A 25,525-nucleotide genomic window follows, 5' to 3' on the forward strand; every position below is an offset into this window, starting at 1 on the left:
ATCTTGGCTCTGCTCGAGGCCACGCTGTCCTTCCCCAATTTGGGCAAAAGAAAAAGGTGCAAACAGCACATTCTCCTTCTTGTGGAGTGAAATGTCCCCAAAAGAGAGGTGGGTGCTGATTTGATCGGAACTTTAAAAATTGAATCGTATCATTAAAACTATGAGGGGCATAGACAGAGTAGACAGGAAGAAACGTTTCCCCTTAGTGGAGGGATCAGTGTCCAGGGGGCAGAGATTTAAGGTGAGGGGCAGGAGGTTTAGAGGGAATGTGAAGGAAAACCTTTTCACCCAGGGGGGGTGGGAGTCTGGGACTCGCTGCCTGAAAGGGCGGTGGAGGCAGAGGACATTTAAGAAGTATTCAGATATTCATTTGCGATCCCAGGGCAGACAAGGCTGTGGGCCAAGTGCTGGGAAATGGGGTTAGAATAGTTAGACGAGCAGCACGTGGCGCAGTGGTTAGCACTGGGACTACGGCGCTGAGGACCCGGGTTCGAATCCCAGCCCTGGGCCACTGTCCGTGTGGAGTTTGCACATTCCCCCCGTGTCTGCGTGGGTTTCACCCCCACAACCCAAAGGTGTGCAGGTTAGGTGGATTGGCCGCGCCAAATTGCCCCTTAATTGGAAAAAAAATAATTGGGTACTCGAAATTATTTTTAAAAAAGAACAGGTCGACGGTTGTTTTTGACTGGTGCAGGCGAGATGGGCAGAAGGGCCTCTTCTTTGTCGTAGCCCTCTATGACCCTGTCACTGTAACAGTGGAAGTGGAAAAGTTGACAGGGCTATGGGGAAAGTGAAAGAAGTGAGACTAATTGGAAAGATCTTTCAAAGAACTGGAACAGAGACAATGGGCCAAATGGGCCTTCTATGCACTGTGATTCTCCAAGGCTTCCTCTGGGGTTTTTTTGTACGGAGAGCTTTTTCTTGTACTAATCAGGGTGTGGAAGGTCAATCCCGGAGACTGAAAGGGCTTCTGCATCCACAATGAGTGTGAAACACTCCTTCCCTCGACAGAGGTTATATCTAATTTACCTGCACACCTCCCTTTGCAACTTGCCTCTCCGTGTAACTTCCAATGAGCTCACTGGACGTGCCAGCGTGACAGGTCCATTGCTCACAGCAGTCATCATTATCATGATATACATCAGCACATCATGGTGCAATCACACACACACTGACGGACATACAGTGGGACCAACCAGCATACACAACATCGCAGCCAATCACCAGTGAGAGAGCATGCACTATAAAGACAGGGGACACCAGAGTTCCCGCTCATTCTAGTAGCAGCCAGCTCGGAGCACAGAGCTCACAGCCTGCCTCTCAGACATTCACCATGTGCTGAGTGCCTCACCCAGATAGTGATAGGACAGGGTCTACAGATAAGCTGGTAATGCACGTACCCAAGCTTACAGTCTGTCATTACAGTTGAGTTGTTAATAAAATAGAGTTACACCATCTCCAGCCGTGTTGACCTGTTTGTGGACCAGAACACCCAACACGACAACCATCTGCTTCCTAAGCAGTCCAGTTCAGTCCAGTAGTGTGCTCTTGCACTCAGCATGGGCCACACCTAGACTCGGACTTTCACCGCAGCACAGCAAGATTAAAATGTAATTATTATCAGCTTAATTTCAACCCACATCTCAAAGTTGGAACAACAGGATATTTATTCCACTCAAACGACAAGTTTCCATCCAGAATTCCACATTTCCCTCCGGGTGGATGTTAACCTTGGTCGCTGGGTTGGTGTTTTGTCTCTCTGCGAAAGAGTAAACTGAGGGGTGATCAAACAGACATTTCTTTCAATCACAGAATTCCTGCAGCGCAGAAGGAGTCCATTCGGCCCATCGAGTGTGCGCCAACCCACCGAAGGAGCACCCTACCTGGGTCCACTCTCACGCCCAATCCGGTAACCCCACCTAACCTGCACGTCTTCGGACCGTGGGAGGAAACCGGAGCACCAGGAGGAAACCCACGCGCACACGGGGGTGAACGTGCAGACTCCGCACAGACAGTCGCCCGGGGTCGGACACGAACCCGGGTCCCTGGCGCGGTGAGGCAGCAGTGCTACCCGCCAGTAATGAAGGAGTTTTGATCGAGTAGTTCTATTGAACTGTGGGTAAGTTCCAAAATCACAAGATTCATCACGAATAAATATGCTCAGGAGTTCAGGAGACACCTGTGGATCCAGGGAGTGACAGAAACGCACGGCTGTAAATGGCAGGGGAGGAGGACAGTTGTCCCATTGGATAAGTATCGGCTGTGCAAACGGGCATCATGACTTTACTTTACACATCGTTTCTGTTCAAATAATGGTCTCAAGCCCTCTGGAATGCTTCGATTGAACCTGCCTCTGCCGCACTTCCAGACAGTGCATCCCACACCTGTACCTGCACAGTGGCCGTGTGAAAAGGTTCTTCCTCGTGTCCGCTTTGAGAATCAGGACTCACACCGGCCAACCAAGAAACTTCTCCATTCGAAGTAAACCCCTTTCCTTTCATCGAAGGACGGAGAAATCAACGTTTCGAAACACGTCTCTCCTTTGAGCTTGCGCGGGGCGGGCGGGGACATTTCTTTTCCCCAGAAAGTTAATTGGTCTACTTTGGAAAGGAACCAAGGAATGGCTCTTCCTTTCCAGATTTATTTGATGCCGCGCATCTTTCCAGGAATCTCAGGCACTAATCCATTAATTGGCTGGGGATAGCTGCAGCGTGCCTGCGCCAGGTTTGTCATCGGATTTCAGCTCAGTACCGAATGAGTCTCCTCTTCCCTTTCCAATTCTGCTTTGTTTCCCTGTCGGGCTGCTGCAGGTCCCTCTGCAGTGCCGAGGCGGAGTATTCGCTCTTCCATCTTGGCTGCTCAGTGCCCCCTGCGACTGAGCGGTGCACTGCACGGGTCACAGTCAACAATCTCTGCTGCTGACACAACAGCTGGAGTTCAGCTGACAGGGGCACACTGCCAGAGGCCGAGGCAGTTAGTGTTAATTTCCTTGTCGGCACTGTAAGCAGGTGATCTCAATGAAACTGTACATCTCAATTGCAAGGACACACAGGGACTTATAGTGCGGGGGGGGGGGGGGGGGGGGGCACTCAATGCTGCCCACTTCAACCTTAGCAAATCACTTTGCACAAAACAGGGTGGCACGGTAGCACAGTGGTTAGCACTGTTGCTTCACCGCGCCAGGGACCCGGGCTCGATTCCCGGCTTGGGTCACTGTCCGTGCGGAGTCTGCACGCTCTCCCCGTGTCTGCGTGGGTTTCCTCCGGGTGCTCCGGTTTCCTCCCACAAAGTCTCGAAAGACGTGCGTGTTGGGTGAATTGGGCATTCTGAATTCTCCCTCTGTGTACCCGAACAGGCGCCGGAGTGTGGCGACTGGGGGCTCTTCACAGTAACTTCATTGCAGTGTGAATGTAAGCCTACTTGTGACACTGATAAAGATTATTGCTATTGTTATAAGCAAGGAAACTATGATCAACCTTCTTTAAAAACTCAAGTGAGTATTGTGTTCAATTCCCGGTGTCACACTTGTGGAAGGATTTGAATGCTTACGTCTGAGTGATAGAAGTGCTTGAAGAGTGCTGTTGGGAGAGGAGTTCTGGAATTTTGACACTGCATGGATAAAGGGTTGACGGTAACATGTCCAAGTCACATTGGTGTATTGTCCTGTGTGGAACGTGGGGGTGATGGTGTTCCCCATTCAGCCTGATACTCTTATTCGTCTGGGGCTTCTCGGTGGTGCAGGCTAGTGGTTTCGGAGCTTACACCTCAGAGACTACAGTGAGTTGGTGGGTGTATCCTGTTGTTCATGCTGGAGGGAGACAAAATTGAATAGTGCGCGTCAATATTTCCCCATAGAATGAATCCACCTTTTTTGCCAAGGCATCAGGGTGGAGACAGGAAATGCTAATGGTTCGGGGTCAGACATTTCTCTGAGGAAAGTATGCTGACGTTTGATGCCTGGACCTTCCTTATTCATTTACCACTGACTTAAAACAGAACATAACTCCTGGATCAATGAGCTAGGAGCGGATCGCATCACTCACACGTTGGCTGCTGAGAAAAGGGAAAATGAGACTGAACAAAAAGAATTTGGGTAGACAGTGGAATTTAGTAATTGTTTTTCCAGTTGCAACAACATGCACTAACTTCCCCAGCTTCACACTCACTTTTACTTCCTCAAGCATCATGTATTGTCTGGAGAGCACATTGAACCTGGAAGTATAATCTATCAGACGTACAGGTTATTTAAGTTGCAGAGACAGTGACTTGATTAGTTTTGCCCTCTTGAGTTCCACTGCTCACTGTGCATCTACCTGCAATGTACTGAGCAGAGGTCAATCGATGACGTGGCTTCACATGCTCTGACACACATTTACAAACTGTTTGTCGGCACCATTAACTGCTTGACTGCTGTAATCCTGAGAGAGCTCTTCCTCGATCTCTATATTTGCAGACATGCTCATCTGATTGGATGGTTGCAACACACCATTCATTTGAAAGTTCAGAAATGTACCATAATCTGCACCAAAATACATCAGTACATCCTATATTAGCTGCATTAGTTTTTCGTTAAATATAGAGTACCCAATTCATTTTTTCCAATTAAGGGGCAATTTAGCGAGGCCAATCCACCACCCTGCACATCTTTGGGTTGTGGGGACGAAACCCACGCAAACACGGGGAGAATGTGCAAACTCCACATGGACAGTGACTTGGGGCCGGGATCAAACCCGGGACCTCGGTGCCGTGAGGCAACAGTGCATTAGCTGCATAGTTGATGTGCAGTAGAATAATAACCTGCGTGCACTTAAAACCAAAAAACTACAAATATATTAATATTTACAGGTTAAAAACATGCATGATGTGAGATTTAATGGAACATGTTTCCTGGCTGCTTAATAAAGCTTGCGAGGAATAAAATGATTGATTTAACAGGTGCTCCTGTATGACTGTTGTGGGATGTTGTTGTGGTGAGAATGCAGAACTATTCAGCATTTCATCCTGAGCAAGCGTTGGGTTTGTTTCAGGAGAGGTTTGAGCGTCAGGTTATTAAACCCCTTTTTATTTTGCGCACATGTGAAGTCGGATTGACTCGTGCGTCACTCACTCAATGCACCACAATTCCCCGTGTGGACAATAGCAGCACATTACAATGCCAACATTACGCCGTTATGACTGGGATGGGAGGAGTGTACAGATGCTGTAACCCCACTGCTCCGCCAGTCACACCATTGATTTAAAAGTTTGATTCACTGTCGAAAATGGCCAATTGTTTACCTTCGCCTCTGCTAGGTCCAGAATAACAGAGACTTTAAGCAGGTTTCTTTCGATAAACTCAAAAGGATTGTTCAATTATCAAACAAAACTTTATTATTTTCAAAACAAGATGCAAGAACTGGTCCATGCACGATTATACTCTGGACGTATAACTATCCCTTTGATAAATCAGACCGCAGCTCGCGTGCACACAAACAGACACACACACAAACAAACAAAGGACAAACCAATCGGGTATCTGCAGAGGTGGACTTTCGAGGATAGGCTTTACGACATGAAGGATAATGTTTGCAAGGTTTCGACGTTGTCGATCTAGAGTTCCCTCATGTGAAAAGCTGGCCAATGACGAGAGGTTCTCACCAACAGAGCTTTGGCATGGAGGAGAGTATTGAGCAGGATCAATTCTTCTGGTCTCAGCTTTGCCGGTTTCCAAATGCAGGCTTGGATAGCTTTCCTTCTCAGCTTACTCCCAAAACACACGAACCATCGGTTCAAAACTTAAAGTTTGTCTCTCCCATGTGTTTTCCAGTAAATTACTAACCGTTGCAAGTTTTTCCCCATCAGTTACAGCAGTAAGAGGCAATCTAGGCTAATGAGTGACCCTCCTTCATCTCAGTGGGCCACAAGATTGGCCTCCTTCTGCACTGTAAATTCTATGATTCTATCATTCTATAAAATCGGGCTCATTCACAGGCCATGACCCCATGAAAAAGATTAAATATATTTAACACACGCCAACAATTTTTCACAACGAGTTATGGAAAATCCTGAATCGTTTACATATTAATAGAACCGTCATCAACTTCAAATGGTAAAAACAGAATAGATATTTCCACTTTGGACGCAGAGGGAGCGCACGGCTCTCACAGTCAATGTTGTGAGCAATCAGCACGCACCTCACTTTACTCGCCCTCGCTTTACGTGCCAGTCACTTCCGTCAAACTGAGGAATTGAACAAACGAATGTGATATAAAATAGGAAGTTCAAATATTAGTTACAGTAATGTGGATGTGATCAGTCTAATAGTAGTGAGTTCACAGACAAGGGATTTCAGAAAGCATAGCAAGGAAGGGGGAGGGGTGCCTGGTGGAGGAGGAGAAAAGGATGCTGGGTAACAAGAGGCCCAGGGTTAAGGAATGCAAAGGAATGAGAAGTGAGCCAATTAGGATGTATGGCCAGGTCAGGAGGGGTATAGGATGACCTATGGGAATCGTGTATATGAAACTTGATGCTATTTGAATGTATTTGCAGAGATCCCTTTGTCTCGGACCTCATTCATTTCCAAGGGGTCCAGGAGACTGGTTCTGCGTCCCTGAGAAGCGAGTCAGACTTGCAAGTTGGTTAAAAATAAATAATACCATGCCTACAAATCCATCTCGAGTTTTATTGAGGCCAGACTGACGAGTAAAGAATTCAATGTTTTGTCAAAACCGGACGGGAATCAGCAGAATGGGGCAACCCTGCGCGTGGAGAACGGTCAACAATGTGTTTCGTGGGCCCCACTCAGAACGCAGGGGGGGCCCCGGACGTGCAGGATGCCCACCACTGAATTAAAGTGACTGTGGTTCGAAAGGAGCAAATAGCTTTTCCCCCCTCAAGTACAATGCTGGTCAGGTGATTACTCTCAAAAAGGAAAGGTCAGACTTGCCCCCAGTCCGACCCTTCTTCAAAAAACCCCTCCAGGTCCGCATCCAAATGGTGGTGCAATGTCTTTCCATATTTCAAAAATAAAAATATAATTTCGAAAGCTATGGGGCTGGATACTCCGCAGCCCCGCAGCGACTCTCCGGGACCCCGGCGTGATCGCGGAGTATTCCGCACGGCCGTGGGCCCATTGCCAGAGGCCCGCCCAGCGATCCTCCGCTCTCGGCCGGCCGAGTTCCCGAACGGGTGGGACTAACCACCTATTGCCGGTCGGGATCCTCGGGTGGCGGCTGCGGACTCAGTCGGCGCGGCCGATTGGGGGGGGGGGGGGGGGGGGGCGGGGTCTACGTTTTCAATCTGCCTCCGCGGCCTGAGTCCGCCATGACGCTCAGAGCGGCCGCTGGAGGCCACCGCCGTGCGCGGACTCAAAACCAGAGGTGCGGGGGCCCCTATCCGCAGCTAAGGCTGCGTGAATCACTCTGGGTCTCTGCCAGCCCACTGCAGGCCAGTGAATCGGCTGATCTTTCCTCCAGGAAACTCCAGAGTAAAACTCCAGCGTTCTTACGTCGGCTTGGGGACATGGTCCCACTTTGGGAGAATCCGGCCCATGATTTTCCCAACAACAGCGGTGACTACACTTTGGGGGGGGGGGGGGGGGGGGGGCGCGTGTGGGGGGGGGGGGGGGAGCGGGTGCGGGGGGGGGGGGGGGAGGCTCCTGTAGCAGTCAGGTGAATGGGTTGTTAAAGGGAGCATGTAAATGAATGTTTTCTTGTCCCTCCTTTCAGGAATAAAATGCAAGGAAAGGGAAAATAATTTGCAAGAAATGCAGCTTAACAGAAAAGAAAGCCAAGAGGAAATGTAATACATTCCCCGAAGCTTGCCCACATGTCAGACATAGTGCTACAGCTGACTGCAAGACAGATAACCCCGGCTGATAATGCATAACTACCAGATTCTGCAAAGCATGCAGAGGTCTTTGAGGATAACTTTTTGGAAACAATCTTCTTTGTGCTGGAGGTTGACAGAGCGTGAATAGACGTTCTTATCAGTTCCTGTGGAAATGTACCCTTATAACACGCACGCCATTGATTATGGACATAATAATAATCTAATAATCTTTATTCGTGTCACAAGTCAGCTTACATTACACTGCAATGAAGTTACTGTGAAAAGCCCCTAGTCGCCACACTCCGGCACCTGTTCGGGTACACAGAGGGAGGATTCAGAATGTCCAATTCACCTCACAGCAGGTCCTTCGGGACTTGTGGGAGGAAACCGGAGCGCCCGGAGGAAACCCACGCAGACACGGGGAGAACGCGCAGACCCCGCCCAGACAGTGACCCAAGCCGGGAATCGAACCTGGGACCCTGGAGCTGTGAAGCAACAGTGCTAACCGCAGTGCTACCGGGCCACCACATGAGCTTTATGATTCAACGCCACTTTCCTCCAACTTCACCGGATTTGGAATGGTTAATTTGCACAATATCTAATTCTGAATTTAAGGTGAGTTCAGCATTAGATCGAAACTGTTAATTGTCCACTTAAGGATGAGCAAGTGGTCTCCTATTACACCCGGGCTCAATCGGAACTGTTGAAATTGCTATTCCCTGCAGCTGAGTGGCAAAGTGGAAACCTGGCTCTGCTCCAAGTGGCTGCTTTGCTGCTGAATTTTTAAAAGTCGCCTGAAATGGCAAGGTCTCTTCTGCTAAGTTTGTGATAAATTGCCTGAATTTGCCTTTCCCAAGATCTGCTCTGCTTTGGACTTGTCGTGTTCAACCAAAGAAATGCTCACCTGTTGATTCTGATCGTGGCTTGCAAATCCCATGGAATTCACAGCACAGAAACGGGCCATTATCCCAGCTGATTCGTGTCTGTACTTACATTCCACACGTATATCTACCCGCCTCTCCGCACCCCCCTTCTGTGAGCCTAAACTTCCGTCTTGCAATCATGGACCGAAACAAATGAATCACAACATTGCCGTTGCAACAAAAACTGGAAATGCTGGACAATCTCAGCAGGTCTGACAGGGCCTGTGGAGAGAGAAGGGAGCTGACGCTTCGAATTTAGATGACTCTTCGTCAAAGCTGTTGTTGCTGTTCTTCGCAACCGCTTCGCTGGACTTGATGGGTACGACAAGGCCATCTGCATGGCTTGCAGAGTGAGCAGAGAGTTCAACCCTGCCACTCGAATCCGCCTCAGTACCTCTCCAAGACAACATTTCTGGCCCACAGTAACATGTCTTGAAAAGGAGAATAAGAAGGCAGGAGTCCTGTCCAAAGTATCCCTCCCTTTTAAAAAAAAAAATAGAAACGTTGACAGTCCAGTGGAAACGCCATCTTGCCTCCAGGTCACAGTATGAACATCAGATATTTACTGACGCCCCGGTGGCAAATGTGACCACGAACAGGCAGAGGTCTGACTACTTCCGACTTTATAGAGGGACGAGGCAGGGGTGTCCCCTGTCTCCGTTACTGTTTGCATTGGCAATTGAGCCCCTGGCCATAGCATTGAAGGGCTCCAGGAAGTGGAGGGGAGTACTCAGGGGAGGAGAAGAGCACCGGGTATCATTGTATGCAGATGATTTATTGCTGTATGTTGCGGACCCAGTGGAGGGGATGCCTGAGATAATGCAGACACTCAGGGAGTTTGGGGAATTCTTGGGCTACAAACTGAATATGGGGAAGAGTGAGTTGTTTATGGTGCACCCGGGGGAGCAGAGTAGGGGAATAGATGATTTACCGCTGAGGAAGGTAACAAGAGATTTCTGGTACTTAGGGATTCAGATAGCCAGGAGTTGGGGAACCTTCCAAAGGCTAAATCTAACACGATTGGTGGAACAGATGGAGGAGGATTTTAAGAGATGGGACATGGTGCCCCTGTCACTAGTGGGTAGGCTGCAGGCGGTCAAAATGGTGGTCCTCCCGAGATTCCTTTTTGTGTTTCAGTGCCTCCCGGTGATGGTCACGAAGGCTTTTTTCAAGAAAATCGAGAAAAGTGTCATGAGTTTTGTGTGGGCTGGGAAGACCCCGAGAGTGAGGAGGGGGTTTTTGCAGCGTAGCAGGGATAGGGGGGGACTAGCACTACCAAGCTTAAGTGAGTACTATTGGGCCGCTAATATCTCAATGGTGTGTAAGTGGATGGGAGAAGGGGAGGGAGCGGCGTGGAAGAGATTGGAGATGGCGTCCTGCAAAGGAACCAGCCTACAAGCACTGGCGACGGCGCCATTGCCGTTCTCCCCGAAGAAATACACCACAAGTCCAGTGGTGGTGGCAACACTGAAAATTTGGGGGCAGTGGAGGCGGCATAGGGGAATGACGGGAGCCTCGGTGCGGTCCCCGATAAGGAATAATCATAGGTTTGTCCCGGGGAGAATAGATGGGGGATTTAGAGCATGGCAGAGAGCTGGGGTTGTGCAACTGAGAGATCTGTTCGTAGACGGGACGTTTGCGAGTCTGGGAGCGCTGACGGAAAAATATGGGTTGCCCCAAGGGAATGCATTTCGGTACATGTAACTGAGGGCTTTTGCGAGGCAACAGGGGAGGGAATTCCCGCAGCTCCCGACGCAGGAGATTCAGGATAGAGTGATCTCAGGGACATGGGTGGGGGATGGTAGGGTGTCGGATATATACAGGGAAATGAGAGACGAGGGGGAGATCATGGTGGATGAGCTGAAGGGAAAATGGGAAGAAGAGCTGGGGGAAGAGATTGAAAAGGGACTGTGGGCAGATGCCCTACGTAGGGTAAACTCTTCGTCCTCGTGTGCCAGGCTTAGCCTGATACAATTCAAGGTTTTGCACAGGGCGCATATGACCGGAGCAAGGCTCAGTAAATTTCTCGGGGCAGAGGATTGGTGTGGGAGATGCTCGAGGAGCCCAGCAAACCACACCCACATGTTTTGGTCATGCCCGGCACTGCAGGGGTTCTGGGTGGGGGTGGCGAATGTGCTTTCGAAGGCGGTAGGGGTCCGGGTCGAGCCAGGCTGGGGGTTGGCTATATTTGGGGCTGCAGAAGAGCCGGGAGTGCAGGAGGCGAGAGAGGCTGATGTTTTGGCCTTTGCGTCCCTAGTAGCCCGGCGAAGGATATTGCTTATGTGGAAGGAAGCCAAACCCCCGGGCGTGGAGACATGGATAAACGACATGGCAGGGTTTATAAAACTAGAACGGATAAAGTTCGCACTAAGGGGTTCGGCTCAAGGGTTCACCAGGCGGTGGCGACCGTTCATTAACTACCTCGCAGAACGATAAAGGAAATGGGAAGGTAACAGCAGCAACCCAGGGGGGAGGGGAGGGGGGGGGGGCGGGTGGGTCCTCAGGGGTGTTTTTGTATAGATATTTGTACTTGGTTATGTATATGGGATTGCTTGATTTTATTTTTGGAGAGTTATTATTTTTGTTATAGCAGTTGCCATTTAGTTTATATATTATTTATTTATTTGTTAAAAACGGTATATATTGTTTTATTGTTGTAAAAAGGGGAAAAACCTTTGTACTGTTTTGTTTGGCCGAAAAATTTGAATAAAATATATATTTTTTAAAAATATATTTACTGATGCAGAAACATCGAGCTACCTAGATTTGGATTAGATTTATTGTCATGTGTACCGAGCTACAGTGAAAAGCATTGTTCTGCGTACAGTCCAGACAGATCGTTCCGTACATGAAAAACATAGGGCATACGCTAGATACACAATGTAAATACATCGACATCGGGTGAAGTATACGCAGTGTAGTGCTACTCAGTAGAGAAGATGCTTTCAGCTAATAGAACCACCGAATTCCTGCAGCACAGAAGGAGGCCATCCGGCCCGTCATGTCTGAACCGACCCTTTGAAAGAGCACCTAAGTTACCTAGGTCCACTCCCCCACCCTATCCCTGTAACCCCATCTCACCTTCATACATATGGACACTAAGCAACAATTGATCATGTCCAATCCATCTTTGGACTGTGGGAGGAAACCGGAGCACCCGGAGCAAACCCACGCAGACACGGGGAGAACATGCAGACTCTGCACGGGCAGTCACCCGTGTCATGATATTCAGGTAAACATCATGGTGCAAACACACATACACACTGATGGACAGATCAACGGACATCAATACACACACAACACCACAGCCAATCACAGGCAAGAGCATACACACTATAAAACAGGGAACACAACACTTCCCGCGCATTCCAGCAGGAGACAGCTCAGGGCACAGAGCTCATTACAAGCCACTCAGACATACACCATGTGCTGAGTGCAACTCCAAGATAGTATTAGGAATAGGTCCACAGATTCAAGGGTTATGATCGAACCTCAATAACCAGTTTATCACTGTAAATAAATGTTAGTAATAAAACTGAGTTGTACCATTCACAACCGTGTTGGTCCGTCTGTGTAGCAGGGCACCCAACACAACAACCCGATGCTGGAATTGGACCCAGGTCCCCGGCACTGTGAGGAAGCAGTGCTAACCACTCACCACTAAACAGCTCTGATGAAGAGTCGTGTTGGATTCAGAACATTAACTCTGTTTCTCTCTCCACAGATGCTGCCAAGTATTTCCAGAATTTTCAGTATTTTGCTTTTATATTAGAGAAAAAGACCCAATTGTTCAGGGAAACGTACCATGGATCCTTCCCACTTTAACCCATCTGTTACTTTCCTTTGTTGTTCTATCCTAAAACTTAAAAAGGAAGACTTGCAAAGAACTCTTCAGAGAATTCTCCCAGAATCTCTCTCTTCTTCTTTCGACTTCTCCCATGTTACTCCACATATCCATCTCAGCATTCACATCTCATCGGTGTCCAGTTGTTGTTCCTCTCTTCTTGATCTAATCTAGGTTTCTGCACGAGACGGCACTGCTGCCCTCACTGCAGTTCGTCCTTTCAGTGTCAGCGATACTTTTCCATCGCACGACGCTGCACTGAACCTCTCCCAGTTCGTCCAACCAGAGTTTATCCATTGATTAATTTCCAATCCCACACTTCCAGCTTCTGCCACCTCCAACGCCAGGTTCTTGAAACTTCACTTTCTCCGAGTCTTCACCCAGAACCTTTGCACATTGACTCTATTCCTCTTTGCAGGGCTCAAACCAATGGTCCATAAATTGGCTGAGTCTTCCAGTGCTTTTCCCTGCTTTCCAGGTACTGTTGTCATGTTCTCGTTATTGCCAGCACGGCACCCAATGTTCTCTGCAAACCCGATTGGAATTGGCACTTGCTGCCCCTAACTTGTTTGGTGAGATCAGAACATGCATGAAAATCAGGATGTTCGATCCCTGACAAATTCACCCAACATCCATCTTGGTAAAATATTATCAGCACTACAGGTTTTACCGTGATCAAAATGCGCCCAATGTTAAATCACATACCTTCCATTTTGCCTGCTCTGCTGTGGCGTGGCACTGATGTGACCCAGAGCAACTGGAGCCATTTTAATGAAGTTGTCAACTTTGGTCTCCATAGATCATGAATCATTGTCACAGGGAGTCAGTCTGCCTGACCCAAGAGAGACGGACATCCAGCAGAGTAATCTCATTTTATTTCCTTGATACCCAAGGCTGCACTGATACTGAGCCAACGGGACCCAAGGTTCAGTTCCAATTCCAGACACTTGAGGACAGAATCTATTGCTGACGCCTCAGCTGTAATCATCCAGGTGAAAGCTTACACGAAGACCCATTTGCCCTCCCGGAAAGGTGTGGACAATTTACTTGAACTGTTCGAGGACAAGCTCGGAGTTATATTCCTGGCACCAGACAACATTAGTGAAGGGATTATCTAATTATTAACCACTGTGCAATTTGGAGACCGTATCCCCCCTCATTACTACAGTCAGCACACTTTAAATAGTTTTTCATTCGCTGTGAAATGTTTTGGGGGATTATGAAAGTTGAGTTCTTTACAGTCTTTCAGTGTCTTTCCTGTTATATATTTGCTCCATTCCTTGTGTTTTTCCACTTTTTGGTGACTTCTCTCTGTAATCCCGGTCGATGTAATAATGCTGCGACCAGAGCAATGAGGTTGACGTGTTATCCTGACCCAGCATTTCTCTCGCACCTGTGTTTGTCCCTTAAGCGAAGCAGTCTTGCTGATCCCAGTAAATGTTTCGGGGAAAAGGAAGATAGGGAGAGATATGTTGCAAGGCAATGCTGGTTTTGTGTCCCAGTGGCAAGCTGTAAATTGTGCCCGAGGGTAGTTTTGCAATTCAGAAACGGCATAAAAATAAGGCTTGGCTTTTTGCACAGGAAACTTGTTGTCCTTAGCGATGTAAAGCTGACTTCAAACAATGTGGTCGACTCGTAACTCCCCTCTGAAGTGACCGAGCGAACCACTCAAATGCATCAAGTTGCGACCAACCGTTCAAGAAGAAGGCCCACTGTCACCTTCTTCAGGCAGTTAATGGGTGGCACAGTGGTTAGCACTGTTGCTTCACAGCTCCATGGTCCCGGGTTCGATTCCCGGCTTGGGTCACTGTCTGTGCAGAGTCTGCACGTTCTTCCAGTGTCTGCGTGGGTTTCCTCCGGGTGCTCCGGTTTCCTCCCACAAGTCCCGAAAGACGTGCCGTTCGGTGAATTGGAGATTCTGAAATCTCCCTCCGTGTACCCGAACAGGCGCCAGAGTGTGGCGACTCAGGGATTTTCTCAGTAACTTCATTGCAATGTTAATGTAAGCCTAATCGTGACAATAATAAAAATTATTGACGGAGGACGATAAATAATGGTCTTCTTCGAGACAACCAGATTCCCACGAATATACTTTCAAAGTACTGATTAAGGAGGACATTCAAACCAATCAACTGAAATCTCCTCATCACAGCATCAAGCTGCTTTTTGAATAACTCCAAGGTCTGTGTCCGCACTATCCCCTTCTCTCAGCTGTTATTCTCTGTGTGAAGACAGTTCTGCACGTGCCTTTGACCAGATTAGACCTGTGACTCAGCCTGCCCCACAGTAAAGTTTCAAAGTTTAGCTGCTGTTGACACATTACTCAAAATTGGCGCAGTGTGATCAGGGTCCAATTGCAGTACTGGAATCATTTTGACATGGCTTGGGAAATACATGCAGTCTTCAAACATAGGCTGAACTGGCATGTTGAAAAAAAGCTGCTGGGTTTGTCACACAGAAGGTGGCTCCACCGGGCTACTTCATTTTTGGCCGTTTCTGTCCAGTTTCTGGGGATATTTTGGCATAAAATCCCAGCAGATCAATTGTATAAGGTACCTACATAAGGGGTTCCATTTTTGGCTGCTTAGTTTGTGGCGGATCCTAATAGTAGATATTAGATTGTCAGAATGTCTTTGACAGGCACCTTGCTGGTCCCAGTTAATGTCTATGCACCAAATTGGGGTGATACGGGATTCGTTAACAGGTTTCTGGGGCGAGATTCTCCGACCCCCCGCCGGTTCGGAGAATCGCCGGGGGCTGGCGTGAATCCCGCCCCCGCCGGTTGCCGAATTCTCCGGCACCGGAGATTCGGCGGGGGCGGGAATCGTGCCGCGCCGGTTGGCGGGCCCCCCCCCCCCCCGGCGATTCTCCGGCCCGGATGGGCCGAAGTCCCCCTGCTAGAATGCCTGTCCCGCCGGCGTGGATTAAACCACCTCTCTTACCGGCGGAACAAGGCGGTGCGGGCGTGCTCCGGGGTCTTGAGGGGGGCGCAGGGCAATCTGGCCCCGGGGGGTGCCCCCAGGGTGGCCTGGCCCGCGATCGGGGCCCACCAATCGCGGGCGGGCCTGTGCCGTGGGGGCACTCTTTTCCTTCCGCCTTCGCCATGGTCTCCACCATGGCGGAGGCGGAAGAGACCCCCCCCCACTGCGCATGCGCGGGGATTCCGTGAGCAGCCGCTAACGCTCCCGCGCATGCGCCGCCCGGCAATGTCATTTCCGCGCCAGCGGAGGGGCACCAAAGGCCTTTTCCGCCAGCTGGCGGGGCAGAAATCCGTCCGGCGCGGGCCTAGCCCCTCAAGGTTAGGACTCGGCCGCTCAAGATGCGGAGGATTCCGCACCTTTGGGGCGGAGCGATGCCAGACTGATTTGCGCAGTTTTTGGCGCCGGTCGGCGAATTTCGCCCCTGGTCTCCATTCCTGACTTGGACTCGCATCAACTAATCTTTTTTTTTTTAATTTATTTTATTGAAATTTTTCAAACAAAAATCTTTCCGTTTTTAAAACTTAACAAGGGATTATACATTAAAACATTATTTAAATAATGTAATGAGATTACAACAAAAACTAGAAGAGAAAAACAAATAGCAAAAACACAAAATAGTGCTCCCCGCCCCCTCCCCCCTGGGTTGCTGCTGCTGTCATTTCTATCTTTTCATTATCGTTCCGCGAGATAGTCAAGGAACGGTTGCCACCGGCTGGAGAACCCCTGAGCCGATCCTCTCAACGCAAATTCTATTTGTTCCAGTCTTATGAACCCTGCCATGTCTTTTATCCAGGCCTCCACGCCCGGGGGTTTCGCTTCCTTCCACATGAGTAGAATCCTACGCCAGGCTACTAGGGACGCAAAGGCCAGAATGTCGGCCTCTTTCGCCTCCTGCACTCCCGGTTCTTCTGCAACCCCAAATATAGCTAACCCCCAGCCTGGCTTGACCCGGACCTTCACCACCTTTGAAATTACCCTTGCCACACACCCCCAGAACTCGTGCAGTGCCGGACATGACCAAAACATGTGTGTGTGGTTCGCCGAGCTTCCTGAGCACCTCCCACACCTGTCCTCGACCCCGAAAAACCTGCTCAGTCTTGCTCCCGTCATATGTGCTCTATGTAGAACCTTAAATTGAATCAGGCTAAGCCTGGCACACGAGGACGAGGAATTTACCCTACTTAGGGCATCCGCCCATAGCCCCTCCTTGATCTCTTCCCCCAGCTCTTCTTCCCATTTTCCCTTCAGCCCCTCTATCATCGCCTCCCCCTCGTCCCTCATCTCCCGGTATATTTCGGACACTTTGCCCTCTCCAACCCATGCCCCAGAAATCACTCTGTCTTGGATCCCCCTGCGTCGGGAGCTGCGGAAATTCCCTCACCTGTTGCCTCGTAAATGCCCTCACTTGCATATACCGGAAGGCGTTCCCTGGGGGCAACTTATATTTTTCTTCTAGCACTCCCAGACTTGCAAACGTCCCGTCTATAAACAGGCCCCTCAGCTTCCTAATTCCTGCTCGCTGCCAACACTGGAACCCCCCATCCATCCTCCCTGGGACAAACCTGTGGTTATTCCTTATCGGGGACCACACCGAGGCACCCGTCACTCCCCTGTGTCGCCTCCACTGCCCCCAGATCCTCAAGGTTGCCACGACCACTGGGTTTGTGGTGTACCTTTTCAGGGAGAACAGCAGCGGCGCCGTCACCAGCGCTTTTAGGCTCGTTCCCTGACAGGACGCCATCTCCAGCTTCTTCCACGCTGCTCCCTCTTCCTCCCTCATCCACGTACAGACCATCGACACATTGGCGGCCCAGTAGTAGTCGCTCAAACTCGGCAGCGCCAGTCCCCCCCTGTCCCTACTGCGCTGCAGGAGGAACCCCCTCTTTACTCTCGGGGTCTTTCCTGCCCACACAAAGCTCGTAATGCTCCTATCTATTTTTTTAAAAAAGGGCCTTTGTGATCAGAATGGGGAGGCACTGAAACACGAGAAGAAACCTCGGGAGGACCACCATTTTAACTGCCTGCACTCTGCCCGCCAATGACAGGGGCACCATATCCCACCTCTTAAAGTCCTCCTCCATCTGCTCCACCAGTCGCGTCAGGTTAAGTCTATGCAGGGTTCCCCAGTTCCTGGCCACCTGGATCCCCAGGTATCGGAAGTTCCTTACCACTCTCCTCAGCGGCAGAGCATCTATCCCCCTGCCCTGTTCCCCGGGGTGCATTACAAAAAGCTCGCTCTTCCCCATATTTAGTTTGTATCCCGAGAACTCTCCAAACTCACTCAGTATCTGCATTACCTCTGGCATCCCCTCTACCGGGTCCGCAATATATAGCAGTAGATCATCTGCGTAGAGCAACATTCGGTGCTCCTCTCCCCCTCTAAGCACCCCCCTCCACTTCTTAGAATCCCTCAGCGCTATGGCCAGTGGTTCAATTGCCAACGCGAACAGTAACGGGGACAGGGGACACCCTTGTCTTGTACCCCTATGTAGCCGAAAATACCCCGATCTTTGCCGGTTTGTAACTACGCTTGCCACCGGGGCCCCATATAAGAGTCTGACCCATCTAATAAACCCCTCACCGAACCCAAACCTCTTCAGCACCTCCCACAGATAGTCCCACTCCACCCTATCGAATGACTTCTCTGCATCCATCGCCGCCACTATCTCTGCCTCCCCCTCCGGTTGGGGCGTCATCATCACCCCCAGCAACCTTCGTACATTAACATTCAGTTGTCTCCCCTTTACAAACCCTGTCTGATCATCATGCACCACCCCTGGGACACAATCCTCTATCCTTGTCGCCATCACTTTTGCCAGCAGTTTGGCATCTACGTTTAGGAGTGAGATAGGCCTGTATGACCCGCATTGCAGCGGGTCTTTATCTCGTTTCAGGATTAGCGATATCGTCGCCTCCGACATTGTCGGGGGTAGCATCCCCCTTTCCTTAGCCTCATTAAAGGTTCTCGCCAAGAGCGGGGCCAACAGATCCATATACTTCCTGTAGAATTCCACCGGAAACCCGTCTGGTCCCGGGGCCTTCCCTGCCTGCATGTTCCCCAGTCCTTTAATCACCTCATCCACCTCGATTGGCACCCCCAGACCTGCCACCTCCTGCCCCTTCACCTTCGGGAACCTTAGCTGGTCCAGAAAGTGTAACATTCCTTCTTTTCCCCCCGGGGGTTGGGACTTATATAGCCTCTCATAAAAGGTCTTGAACACCTCGTTCACTTTCCCTGCTCTCTGCTCCATATTTCCCGTTTCGTCCCAAACTCCCCCGATCTCTCTCGCCGCCATCCTCTTCCGAAGTTGGTGGGCCAACTGCCGGCTCGCCTTTTCCCCATACTCATATTGCATCCCCTGTGCCTTCCTCCACTGTGCCTCTGCCTTTCCCGTGGTCAGCAGGTCAAACTCCGTCTGTAGTCTTCGTCTTTCTCTGTATAGCCCTTCGTCTGGGGCCTCCGCATATTTTTTATCCACCCTCAAAATTTCCCCCACTAATCTCTCTCTTTCTTTGCCCTCTTGTTTCCCCTTGTGGGCTCTGATGGAGATCAGCTCTCCTCTAACCACCGCCTTCAGCGCTTCCCATAATACCCCCACCTGAACCTCCCCATCGTCGTTGACCTCCAGGTATCGCTCAATACACCCCCTCACCCTTCCGCAGACCCCCTCATCCGCCAGTAGTCCCATATCTAGTCACCAGAGTGGGCGCTGCTCCCTTTCCTCTCCTAGTTCCAGATCCACCCAATGCGGGGCATGGTCTGAAACGGCTATGGCCGAGTACTCCGTTCCTGCCACTTTCGGGATCAGTGCCCTTCCCAAAACGAAAAAGTCTATCTGGGAGTATACCTTATGGACGTGGGAGAAGAAAGAGAACTCTTTAGCCATCGGCCTGGCGAATCTCCACGGATCCACTCCCCCCATTTGTTCCATAAATCCCTGAAGCACCTTGGCCGCTGCCGGCCTTCTCCCGGTCCTGGATCTGGACCGGTCTAGCCCTGGACCCAGCACTGTGTTAAAATCCCCCCCCATTACCAAGCTTCCCACCTCCAGGTCCGGGATGCGTCCCAGCATTCGCTTCATGAATCCCGCGTCATGCCAGTTCGGGGCATATACATTCACCAGCACCACCGCCTCGCCCTGCAGTCTGCCACTCGCCATCACATATCTGCCCCCACTGTCCACCACTATGTTCTTAGCCTCGAACGATACACGTTTCCCCACCAATATTGCCACCCCTCTGTTTTTCGCGTCCAACCCTGAGTGGAATACCTGTCCCACCCATCCTTTTCTTAATCTAACCTGATCCGCCACCTTCAGGTGTGTCTCCTGGAGCATGACTACGTCCGCCTTCAGTCTCTTTAAGTGCGCAAACACCCATGCCCTCTTAGTCGGCCCATTTAAGCCTCTCACATTCCACGTGATCAGCCGGATTGGGGGGCCATTCACCCCCCCCCCCCTTGTCGACTAGCCATCCCCTTTTTTAGGCCATCTCATCATCCAGGTCCCGCGCACACCGCCTGTCCCCCAGGCGGCGCCTTCCCGCCCCGATCACCTCATCTCTTACCAGCTCCCCCTTGCACTCAGCAGCAGCAACCCAGTTAATCCCCCCCCCCCTGCTAGATCCCCCTCTAGCTTGGTTACTCCCCCATATTGGTTCCGGAAGTCAGCTAACTCTGGCTGACCTCGGCTTCCCCCGTTCACTCTTTGACCTCCCTGCGTGTGGGGCTCCCTTCCTTCCTGCGCCTGTTTTCCCGCTCTAATTTCCATAGCGCGGGAAAATACCCGCGCTTTCCTCTCGGCCCCGCCCCCTATGGCGCAGTTCCCTCATTCCCCTTCCCTGTCCCTTTTCCCACCGGCGCCCACATTTCTTCGTGTCCCCCCCATCGGGGGGAGAGAAATTCCCCGCCCAACATTGCTGTACAATAGCCCTCCCCTTTCCCCACTTTACATTCCTGTACCACCACCTCGCTGCTTCTCTCCAAACATCAAACTCTCAAATCGAGTCCAGTTTCTCTTCTTGGATGAATGTCCATGCCTCCTCCGCCGTCTCGGAGTAGTGGTGTTTGCCCTGATGCGTGACCCACAGTCGCGCCGGCTGCAGCATCCCAAATTTAATTTTCTTCCTATGGAGCACCGCCTTGGCCCGGTTAAAGCTCGCCCTCCTTCTCGCCACCTCCGTACTCCAGTCCTGATACACACGTATCACCGCATTCTCCCATTTGCTACTCCGTGCCTTCTTGGCCCAGCTCAGGACCATCTCTCTGTCCCTGTAGCGATGGAACTTCACCACTATTGCTCTTGGTGTTTCACCTGCCTTTGGTCTTCTCACGAGGACCCGGTACGCTCCCTCCACTTCCAGGGGGCCCGTTGGGGCCTCAGCTCCCATTAGCGTGTGGAGCATCGTGCTCACATAAGCCCCAACATCAGCTCCCTCTGCTTCTTCGGGGAGACCTAGAATCCATAGGTTTTTCCTCCTCGAGCTGTTCTCCAGGGCTTCCAGCCTTTCTATGCACCTCTTGTGTAGTGCCTCGTGTGTCTCCGTTTTTACCCCCAGGCCCTGTATCTCATCTTCATTCTCGGCTGCCTTTGCCTTCACTCCACGGAGCTCCATCGCCTGGACCTTTTGTGTTTCCTTCAGTCCCTCGATTGCCAGTAGCATCGGCGCCAGCACCTCTTTCTTGAGTTCCTCCACACATCGTCGGAGAAATTCCTGCTGGTCCGGGCCCCATGCCGTCTGGGCTCCATCCACCGCCATCTTGCTTCTCCCTTCTCTTCTCTGCCGCTGCTCCAAAGGATCCTTCGTAATCTGGCCACTACCGCCGCTCGTTTCCATACACACCCGGGGGGACTCCTTCCTTCGTCACCCCACACTGGGTTAGGTCGAAAAAAAATTCCGTTGGGGCTCCCGATAAGAGCCCAAAAGCCCGTTGGAACGGGAGATGCCGAAACGTGTGGCTTAGCAGTGCATCACCGCACCCGGAAGTGGCATCAACTAATCTTGAGGGGGGAACCTGAACTGTGTTCCAATTGGGTCCTATTCTGGGTGAGGAGATGCGGAGTGAGGTAGCACAAGTGGATAGCACTGTGGCTTCACAGCACCAGTCCCAGGTTCGATTCCCCGCTGGGTCACTGTCTGTGTGGAGTCTGCACGTTCTCCCCGTGTCTGTGTGGGTTTCCTCTCGGTGCTCCGGTTTCCTCCCACAGTCCAAAGACGTACAGTTTAGGTGGATTGGCCATGATAAATTGCCCTTAGTGACCAAAAAGGTAAGGAGGGGTTATTGGGTTATGGGGATGGGGTGGAAGTGAGGGCTTAATGTGGGTCGGTGCAGCCTCGATGGGCCGAATGGCCTCCTTCTGCACTGTATGTTCTTTGTTCTTTGCAGGGTAAATAAACTCTGCGTCCTCCAGTGCCTTGCTCAGTCGGGGCCAGTTCAAGGTGGAGCATGGGGCTTGTCAGCCAGGGCGAGCATGTGTGGTTATTTTCGGGGGTGGACGACAGGTGTGAGTGGCGTTCTCGGGGGGGCCAGCTAAATCATACCCGCATGTTCTGCTCATCTCCCAAAGTTGTTCCGCTGCCGGGTCTCCACCTTTAACACCATGTCCGAGAATCTTAACCTTGAACTGGAGCCTGGTCCTCTGGTGGCCATTGGGGTTATCAGACTGGTGGTGCTGCAGACAGGGGGTGAAGGAGGATGCCCTCGCTTTTGCCTCGTCAATAGCCCAGAGGCAGATCTGCTTGGGTGGAGGTCGCCTCCTCCACCCAGTGTCTCGGAATTGTTACATGTGGAGAAGGTCAAGGGCACTGTTAGGCGGTCAGCAGAGGGATTCGACCTGACTGCCAGCCATTCATTTGGTTTTCCAAAGAGTTAGTCACCGTCAGTTGCTGAGAGGGCTGTTAGTTTATTGTTGGGGGGGGGTGCGGGGGTTAGGTTCGGATGTATTCTTAACTATTGACTCTGTTCTTTTTATATTGTCACCTAAGGTGTCCGTTTTACCTGATATTGTTATACCACGCTGTCCAAATGAAAAAGTTATCAAAAAAAATATTTTTTAAAAACAAAAGAGGTGCTGAGACAGGCAACTGTTCACGAGCGTGAACATTTAGTTGAAGCAGTTCTGAACTGGTCTGCTTTGCACCACAGTAGACGTCACCAGCTGCACTGCCGTGCTGCTCTCTTGAAGTGGCCTGACACTATTTTACTAAACTCGATTTGTGTCCGTGCACCCAGCTCACAGGTCTCCATTCTTGCAAATTCCAAACTGGAGTTTTGACATGTGGATGGTGATCCTGCTGCTCCGTCAGCAGGAAAACTGATGGCTGAAGAGATGACGGTCCAGTTGATTCTCTCACTTCTCAATCTGAAAGTCAGTGTTTCAAACTCCCTGCCAGAGGCTGGAGCGCACACATCTGCACTGACATCCCAGCGCAGTACTGAGGGAGTGCTGCCCGGATGGATGTGACATCATTCAGATGAAATGTTAATCTGTTTGTCCCTTAATCAGCATTAGTAAAAGGCAGATTCGCTGATAATTATCCGGTTGTCTGTCGAAGTTTCCTGTGTGTAAATTGGATGTTGCATTTCCTGCATTAAAACAGTAATTACAAAAGTACAAAAAGTACTTCATTGGCTGTAAAGGGACATGCTGATGTTGTGGAAGGTGTTGAATGAATAAAATTATTTTTTTCAAAATTGCAAGGAGATCGGGGAATCTTTCAAGCAGTTCCAATTGAACAAGATTTATAATGAATTCATATTTGTTTCCTGACATTCCTCCCAATCTCTTCCAGCCCCTTCAATCCTCCAAGATCTCTGCAGTCCTCCAATTCTGGCCTCTTGCACATCACTGGTTTCCACCAAGCTACCACTGGTGGTGCTGCCTTCAACAACCTGGGGCCTAAGCTCGTAAAGGCCTTCGCAAAAACCTCCCTGACTCTCATTCCTGTGAAACGCTCCTTGAAACAGACATCCTTGACTAAGCTGTGCCAATATCTTCCGTGCTGCTTGGTGTTCCTATTTTAAACACAGCAAACATGCAAATTACAATTCCTAACAGTGCGAGACAATCTTCAATCATGACCTGACCTCAGAGTTGGGTCATTTTATAAATTCATTGTCGGGATTTGAGCATCGCGAAATACCCACCATTCACTGCCTATCCTTAATTGCCCCTTGAGGAGGAGGTGGTGAGCTGATTTCTTGAACCGCTGCGGTCCATGTGGTGTAGGTACACCCACTGTGCTGTTGGGAGGGTGTCCCAGGATTTTGACCCAGCGACAGTGAAGGAACGGCCGTTATATTTCCAAGTCGGGGTGGTGAGTGATTTGGAGGGGAACCTCCAGGTGGTGGGGTTCCCAGGTATCTGCTACCCTTGTCCTTCTAGATGGTAGTGGTCGTGGGTTTGGAAGGTACTGTCTAAGGATCCTTGGTGAGTTCCTGCAGTGCATCTTGTAGATGGTGCACACGGCTGCCACTGTGCGTCGGTGGTGGAGGGAGTGAATGTTTGTGGAAGGGGGAGCAATCAAGTGGGTTGTTTTGTCCTGGATGTTGTCGAGCTTCTTGAATATTGTTGGAGCTGCGCTCATCCAGGCAAGTGGAGAGTATTCCATCACATTCCTGACTTGTGCCTTGTAGATGGTGGACAGGCTTTGGGGTGGGTCAGGAGGTGACCCCCCCCCCCCCCCCCCCCCCCCCCCCCCCCGCCCGCCCTCCCAAAGCCTTTGACCTGCCCTGGTAGCCACAGTATTGATGTGGCTAGTCCAGTTCAGTTTCTGATCAATGGTAACCCCAGGATATTAATATTGCGATTCAATGGCATTGATGTGCCATTGAGTTTCATTCGACACTGTTTCATTTTCAGATTTCCAATAGAGTTTAGAAGTATTTGATTTTTGTCATGTAGCCCTCCGTTCAAAGGAATTGGGGCATATTAGATGCAGAGACAGTCGCCTCACCTATCACAAAACGTGCACATTCGGCTATGTCATAGAAATCATAGAATTTACAGTGCAGAAGGAGGCCATTCAGCCCATCGAGTCTGCACCGGCTCTTGGAAAGAGGACGCTACTTAAACTCACGCCTCCACCCTATTACACTAATCCAGTAACCCCACCTTCCCTTTTTGGACACGAAGGGCAATTTATCATGACCAATCCACCTAACCTGCACGTCTTTGGACTGTGGGAGGAAACCGGAGCACCGGAGAAACCCACGCAGACACGGGGAAAACGTGCAGACTCCGCACAGACAGTGACCCAAGCCGGGAATCGTACCTGGGACACTGGAGCGGTGAAGCAACTGTGCTAACCACTGTGCTACCGTGCTACCCAATGTCCTTGAAATTTGAATTGGGCTGCTCACTTAATCAAGTCATTTTTATATCTCTAATGGACTTGAAATGGTCATGTAAATTACTCAGGAAGATTTTGAATAGCATTGATTCACGGCGAGACAAACAAGAGGCCAGCGGAAAAATAAAATTCAACTCGAGTAAAGCCACACCGTCACTCATTGACACCTCTGGTGTGCTAATATAAAGGAAAGGTAAAGTCACCAGAGAACATAGTACATAGAACATAGAAAAATACAGCACAGAACAAGCCCTTCGGCCCACGATGTTGTGCCGAACTTTTGTCCTAGTTTAAGAACAAATTAATCTACACCCCATCATTCTACCGTAATCCATGTACCTATCCAATAGCCGCTTGAAGGTCCCTAATGTTTCCGACTCAACTACTTCCACAGGCAGTGCATTCCATGCCCCCACTACTCTCTGGGTAAAGAACCTACCTCTGACATCCCCCCTATATCTTCCACCATTCACCTTAAATTTATGTCCCCTTGTAATGGTTTGTTCCACCCGGGAAAAAGTCTCTGACTGTCTACTCTATCTATTCCCCTGATCATCTTATAAACCTCTATCAAGTCGCCCCTCATCCTTCTCCGTTCTAATGAGAAAAGGCCCAGC

At 50.3% G+C, this 25,525-nt stretch overlaps 1 protein-coding gene across 1 annotated transcript in view; it reads right to left on the bottom strand.

Annotated features, from left to right (window-relative positions):
- The window catches only part of LOC140396833 (phosphatidylethanolamine-binding protein 4), a 646,458-nt gene extending 632,833 nt beyond the window's left edge, over positions 1-13,625 (bottom strand). The window contains exon 1 of the mRNA XM_072485589.1: positions 13,282-13,625. Within this exon, the coding sequence (XP_072341690.1) occupies positions 13,282-13,373 (92 nt within the window). The 5' untranslated portion in view covers positions 13,374-13,625. The remainder of the gene's footprint in view (positions 1-13,281) is intronic.
- Positions 13,626-25,525: the final 11,900 nt, after the last annotated feature.

The sequence above is a fragment of the Scyliorhinus torazame genome, chromosome 20, assembly GCF_047496885.1.
Source record: "Scyliorhinus torazame isolate Kashiwa2021f chromosome 20, sScyTor2.1, whole genome shotgun sequence".
Classification (NCBI taxonomy): domain Eukaryota; kingdom Metazoa; phylum Chordata; class Chondrichthyes; order Carcharhiniformes; family Scyliorhinidae; genus Scyliorhinus; species Scyliorhinus torazame.